At 48.8% G+C, this 7107-nt stretch overlaps 1 protein-coding gene across 1 annotated transcript; it reads left to right on the top strand.

Annotated features, from left to right (window-relative positions):
- The first annotated feature begins 3008 nt into the window (after nt 1-3008).
- GJD4 (gap junction protein delta 4) lies at nt 3009-6417 on the top strand. The gene is made up of 2 exons (XM_023631937.2): nt 3009-3594; nt 5333-6417. The coding sequence occupies exons 1-2, from the start codon at nt 3531-3533 to the stop codon at nt 6415-6417; spliced, it is 1149 nt and encodes a 382-aa protein (XP_023487705.1). The 5' UTR covers nt 3009-3530.
- The last annotated feature ends 690 nt before the right edge of the window (nt 6418-7107 follow it).

Here is a 7107-nt window from a genome sequence, read left to right as displayed (position 1 = left end):
GGTGAGAACTAACAGTTCCCGAGGACACGCATTGGCCGGCACTGTTCTATGTGCGTTAGGTGTCTCCTCATTTTTGCCTCACAATCACTGTAGGGTGGGGTTAGCTACTGTGCTTTCAGAAGGGGACTGAGTAACTCTCCCAAGGTTGAGACGCTCCACTTCCAATCCTGGCCGTCAGACCCCAGAGCTCGTGTCGTTCACCTGGATGGGTTAGGCTGCCTCCCAGAATTTCCACGTGGGCAGATGTTTTCCAACATTTCTTCCTAGACACAGACTCCTTTATCCAGGGGGAGTCTTGGCCAAAACACAAAAATCACGCAGAGAAGGAGGGGTTGTGGTTGAAGCAGGAGTGGCCGGGGGTCCGTGCTGCGCCTCCTGCCGCTTTCACAGCTCTCCAGCCTGTGGCTCCCGGGGCCGCCGTCCTCTTCCGAACTGACCCTTCATCGGCCTGGGCCTCTCTTCCCTCTGGTGGACCCGTGGTATTAAATTGCCAATCGTCATTATTCATGGACTCCAGATTTGTGAATTCACCTACTTCCCAAAATTTATTTGTAACCCAAAATCAATATTCATGGGCTTCCACTGTCATTTGTGGACATGCACAGAACACTGAAATTCACCCAATGCACACGTTCCCCTCTGAGGTGGCGCAAGGTGACACTGGGCCCTCTCGTTTCAGTTTTCATACTGTGAACAAGCTTATTTTTACAGCGGGGGGAGGGGGCGGAGGGTCTCTTTAGTGCCACGTTTTTCAAATTTTTATGCTTTTTCTTGGTGATTTCACTGTTTAAAATGCCCGCAAGCATAGTGCTGAAATGCTGTCTAGTGCTCCTCAGCTCAAGAGGGCTGTCGTGTGCCTCACAGAGAAGGATGCGTGTGAGATGAGCTTGGCTCTGGTGCGTCATAGTGCTGTTGGCGTGAGTTCACTGTTAATGAGCCAACTATGCTAAATATATTATATACGTGTGTGTTAGCTAAGGTGTCTTTAAATAGACACACACATAAAACAATGTTGTGTATTAACTGGGTGACAAAAATATTGTGACGAGAGGCTCATGGGAACCCAACTCTGTATTTCCCCTTGGAGCCCCTAGAATTTGCTAATTCAAAGTTTGTGGCAACTGTGTGGAATGTAACAACCATGAATAATGAGAATTGACTGTTATCATTTGCTGAGAGCTTCTTATAGGCCAAATAATGTACTAAAATCTCATTTAAATTAACCCTAATTCTCAGTAACCCTATAAATGAACTATCATTATCTCCAATTTACAGATGGTAAAACTGAGGCCTGAGCACTTTGCCAGTGTCACTAAGCTAGAGGGAGGTGAAGCCAAGACTGAATAGCATGTGACTCTATTGTTCTCGTTCTTCTTTGCTCAGTTCGTTTTGTGAATAATCCCACTTGGGCATCTTGTACAGATCTGCCACCTCCACGTCCCTGACTCCCACTGGGTTTTTTTTGCATTGGGTTGAGCACAATACTCCAACTCTTCACTCCACAGACACACACATAGAAACTTCCCCGTCAATTCTGGAATAATTTTACAGAGAGGGCACCATGTATTTGATGCTCCAGCCACACCCTCCTCCTCCTCTCCTGTCCCAATCTTGCTTCTGGCAGCCACTGGGGTTAGGATTTCCAGGTAAAGCAAAAATGTCTCCTAGCGGTGAGAGAGGGAAGAAAGACATAGAATGGGGACAGGGTGGACTTAGAGGGAAAAGAGCAAAAGTGATAAGGATGGGGAAGGAACAGGCAGCCTCGGCTGTCAGAAGATGCCGTGGGAGTGACGGGAAAGACCAACGGTGGGCCCAGAGGAGCAGACCCTGAGATGCACCAGTCACTGACACATGTAAGTCTGTGTATTCTTCAATAGTTTTCATGTCTCTGATCTCATCTGCTGATCACAACCACTCTGCATGGGTGAAGGGCATATCCTTTTTTCTACTTGGCTGATGAGAAAACTGAGGCATGGAAAGCTCTAGTGATTTGCTCAAGGTCGCAAAATTCTAATTTAATCCACATTCAGAATAGCTATTTATATCATACAGCGAAGCTCAGTAATTGCTTTCCTGGTATTTCAATTTTTAAGCCAATATGATCAACAGTCTATGAGGAAGCAAAGATATTTTCCTTTATTTTATACTTGAATCCTTGAAATAACTATTTCAATATTTTAACATAACTACAACTTCTCTAAATTTCATGGCTCATGTTGAAGTTTGACTAAAATATAGCAAAACTGCCTTTCCTTTCAAGGGGGTCAAAATGTTTTCTGTGGATGGAAATGTGTCATGTGAATAAAGATGAAAGCAGCTTTGTTGTACTCCTGGGAACCTTCCTAGCGATATTACTAAAGTCAAGAATAGATCAGAAATGAAGAAAAGATAGGAATATAAAGAATAACTTTCATGGAAAATTGAAATCGTTCCTTTTAAAGTTCACAATTTCCACCCTGAGATAGATCTGCAGCCTTGCAGGACGGGTTCTTCCCAGATAGAAAGGTGACAGTTACGATAGGATTTTGATGCAACTGTGATTGATGTCAGCAGGTCCAGACTGTGATATTTTATTACAAATTTAACGGACACTTATTAAGCTGATTCAATGGGAGCAGCCCTGGGCTAGATGGGTCTAGATGGGAAGATGCAATTTCTGAAGGTTTTGTGGGCCGGTTAGGGCTCGAAATTCCACTGATTTGAGTTGTTGCACACCCACTGTATGCTAAGTGGTCTCTGCACCGTCATTTCATGTCTGCCTCCGCAAGCCCTCCGTTGCAAGACGAGGCTCTCTGGAGAGATTCAGGGACTCCCTTGGCAACCTGGTGGCTGCCCCCCGTTTTGCACTGAGGCCTTTTGTCTCCAGGTGAAGAGCTCTTGTCAAATAGGAAACAGCTAGAGAATAACTGTGTCACAGCCTAACGGTGGGGCTCGGTCCCTGTGCAGACTGGTGCTTGCATCAAAGGTGTAGAAATTCAGAATGAGAGCAAGACCCTTTTGGGCTAGAGTTATGGTGGGTTACGCTCATAGAGAAGACGAAACATGAACATTTTAGTGCTTCTTTAACAAGTGAAGTGGTTCTGGAAATATTTTCAGGGAGGAAACACTTTTTTAATAGAGAAGTTTACCTGGCTGGTTAACAGTTTTCTTTCTTGGGTTGAATGCAGTCTTTTTCATTCCATCCGCGAGCGTCTGACTCTCCTGGTGGAGACGTGGGCGCTGCTGCGGGCCTGGAATGTCCAAGGGGTAAGAATAGCGCACAGCGAGAGATGACTCCCCTGTCTCCGGTCACTGCAGTTGTCAGGAGCACTTTGCCTCAGAGGCAAACAGCTCAGGGTTGTCTCAACTCGGAGACAGAGAAACCCACCTCCTGCTCCGGGGCCTGAATCCTCCCTTTCCTCTCTCCAGCTCTCACCGTTCAGTCTTTTGTAGCTAAGATTGTATTTATTCCTGCAAAGACTTCCCCACTCCTTGGAGAACACAGGCTTCCGAGGTCTCCAGCAGCCTTGAGTCTGCGACGCCCGGGGAGCATGGAGCGTCTGGACTTGCTGGGATTCCTCATCGTCACGCTGAACTGCAATGTGACCATCGTGGGTGAGTGGAGGAACACCTCTGGAGCGCATGTTCTGGTCTTGTTTTCCTCGGGTTGCCTGGCCCACCCCCAGGACAAAGGCCTGTGTATTGCTGGAGGGAAGGGAGCTGTGGGTTCACACTTTCTCTCTCGCAAGCACTCGTTGGCTCCCCACGGGGTAAGGACGTCTCTGTGTGAGTGCGGTTTCTCTCCTGGGGCCTCTTCTGGCTGACATTCTGGGGCTGAGTCTGAAGGCTGGAGCAGGTGGAAGGGGTATTTTTGTGTAACTCTCCTCTGGCTGCATGACCAGGAAAAGAAACAATACAGTAAAAGTCAAAGAGAGATTAATGCCTTGATTACGCTTTCTTCTTGATCATCTTTTTAGGATTTATCATTGAAGCTAAACTTATAAAGATTAGTAATTTCTCTTGTGCATTTAAATTAAATCCCAATTTTAGTTTAGCTGTTTTTTTTTGTAACGAAGAAAGTAATAAAGATTTTTGAGTTTGATGCAGACAAGTCAAATTTTTACAGAGGTAAGAAAAAGAAATTGAGAAAAACATTAAAATATGCCCATGAAGTGATTGATATTTTTCTTACTTGTTATTTTGTAGAATTTAAACAAAATCAATTGGGTCTTAAAAGTTTGAGTCAATGGCTGTATGATGTAATGATGTTCTTTGAGTTTAACTGCCTTCATTTATAATAGAGATCTGTTTTTCTGATATTAGGTGATATTTTCTGTATCTCCTTACAAAATCAAATATTTACAAATGATTTTGACTGAGTTTTAAACATGTCCCAAAATGATCGACTCAAGACATGAAAATAGGACTTTGAAGTTATTTTGATTTCTAGGTTAGTATCATTTACTCATGATAAATTAAAGAAAAATAAACCTCGATTCATAATGAATGGAATAGCAGGAAAGAAACTCTTAATTATTGAAAAATCTGAACAATTGAATGTTCTTAAAGAAATTTTATGTCAAGGACCATAAAGCAACATTAAGTCCCAGCCTTGTGATTTACTATCTTGTGGACCATTATCATAAATAAAGAAGACAAACCGACATTGGCAGCTTGTATTGGCTATACACAGTTACAGGAATGCACTAACATTCTTTAGAAAGCTTATTCAGCTAAGAAGAGTAAGATCTTATTTACATTATTAATTTGCTCAGCCCTGATTTCTTTCCAGACCGTTCAGTCCAGGAGACTTTACCAAAGTCTGAACTAGAGAAGTCAGACGAAACTTTTTTTTTTTTTTTTTAAAGATTTTATTTTTTCCTTTTTCTCCCCAAAGCCCCCCAGTACATAGTTGTGTATTCTTCGTTGTGGGTCCTTCTAGTTGTGGCATGTGGGACTCTGCCTCAGCGTGGTCTGATGAGCAGTGCCATGTCCACACCCAGGATTCGAACCAACGAAACACTGGGCCGCCTGCAGCGGAGCGCGCGAACTTAACCACTCGGCCACGGGGCCAGCCCCAAGATGAAACATTTTTAGTATCTAATGCTTCTTTAAAATCTGCTAACCTCGAAGCGTGTCACCGAGAACCAGTTCTGCGCAGCCTGGGCCGCGGGCCAGGGCTCCCTCAGCCCTGTCGAGGGTGCTCACGGCCCACACGGCGGCTGTGACTGGAACACAGGCTGACTCAGGTCTGGCTTCTCCAGCCTCAGCACCAGGAAAGACTTAAAACCTGTGGTTGGGAGGAAGTCTGTTTGTCTGGCCGTGACAGTGCCCCCTGCTTGCTCCTTTCCAGGGAAGATCTGGCTTCTCCTCACGATGCTGCTGCGCATGGCCGTGGTGGTCCTGGCTGGGGCTCCCGTCTACCAGGACGAGCAGGAGAGGTTTGTGTGCAACACCCTGCAGCCGGGATGCGCCAATGTGTGCTACGACCTCTTCTCCCCTGTGTCCCACCTGCGGTTCTGGCTGATCCAGAGCGTGTCTGTTCTCCTGCCCTCGGCCGTTTTCAGCGTCTATGTGCTTCACAGAGGGGTCGTGCTCGCCGCCCGCGGGCCCTGCCGGCCAGAGTGCCGTCCCGAGGGCCATGACCCCTCTGACCTGACCCCTGGGGACAGGCGCTGCCCACCGCCCTACAGGGAGGCACGCAACCTGGACGTGCCAGACTTCTCCTGCGGCTACATGGTCCACCTCTTTCTTCGGACTCTGACGGAGGCAGCCTTCGGCGCCTTGCATTACCTCCTCTTTGGGTTCTTGGTCCCAAAGAGATTCTCGTGCACCCGCCCTCCGTGCACCAGCGTGGTGGACTGTTACGTGTCCCGGCCCACGGAGAAGTCCATCATGATGCTCTTCCTCTGGGCCGTCAGCGCGCTCTCCCTCCTGCTCAGCGTCGCCGACCTGGCCTGCAGCGCGAGGCGGCGGATGCGCAGGGGGTCGGGCCGGGGGTGCGGGGCCGCGCGGGCTCCCCGGGGACAGGGCCTCGCCGGGGGCAGGAGCCCAGGGCACGTGGCCAGGAGGGGCGAGTGGGAGGGAGGGGCGGTGCCCGCTCTCCCTGCTCGGTGGGCCGGAGGGGAGGGTACCCACAGTCCCACCGGGAGGTCGGTGTCCGGGTTGATGGAGCTTCCTGACGAGGACGAGAGTGAGGCAATGTCCTTAGCCAGCGACAAGCCGGCCAGGGCTGGCCCAGAGCCGGGGAGCAGACCCCATGGAGAAGCGTCCCAGGATCGAAGGAGCGAGGGCCTTGCCGGGTCAGAGGAGCCTCCCCCAGCGCCCCGGAGCCGGCTGGCCCGGCGCTGCCCATCCAGCCCGCTGCAGCCCCCCGCCCGGCCGGGCCCCGCGGGCAGCGTCCCGGTCCTGAGAACCAGGAGATCAGAGTGGGTGTGAGGAGGGCCAGCACTGCCCCGCCCAAAGGGAACGCGGGCGACCGACAGGCAGATTCCCTCTGGCACGTGTGACATTGCATCGCCCAACGATGCCAGGGGGAACGCCCAGAGGCAGTGAGGCGAGCTGGCAGGGGACAGACGGACTCGTGGGAGACTCCCACAGACTCGCCACTCAGAGTTAACTTAGATTGCGGGCTTTCAGCTGACAAAGCGCCTGACGTCCTAATGCGGACCGGAAGCTAAAGCTGTGAACGGGAGAGTCAGGTTACTGATGACGCCACACTCTGGTCTCGTCTTATTCTGTAACAGAGTATGCACTTGACGGAAAGCACGTTCTCTTCCACTAATAGAGCTCGTTCATGTTTTCATGTTTTCTGGTGAATTATTATGAGATTTTTGTTTGTTTTTCTGCTTGGATAAAAGAGGGATCTGTTAGGCACTTCATCAATAGAGAGACGTTAGTTTAACTTCTCCAAACCTCTTTAATAAGATTAATCCTGACTGCATTGTGATATCACACTTCATTGTGTTATAGGAGAAATGACAAATGCAGAAACTGTGGCTAATAAACAATTGGGGTTTGGGGGAGCATCTTAGATTGTCCTTGAGTGTAAGGTGCAAGGTGCACAGGATGTGGGATGTAAGGTGCACAGCATGTGGGATGACCCCTGGCTTGCTTAGTTGTTCTGCT

This window comes from Equus caballus, chromosome 29 (genome assembly GCF_041296265.1).
Source record: "Equus caballus isolate H_3958 breed thoroughbred chromosome 29, TB-T2T, whole genome shotgun sequence".
Classification (NCBI taxonomy): domain Eukaryota; kingdom Metazoa; phylum Chordata; class Mammalia; order Perissodactyla; family Equidae; genus Equus; species Equus caballus.
Note: the sequence above shows the minus strand (reverse complement) of the source record. Positions and strands in the feature narration are given on the sequence as shown.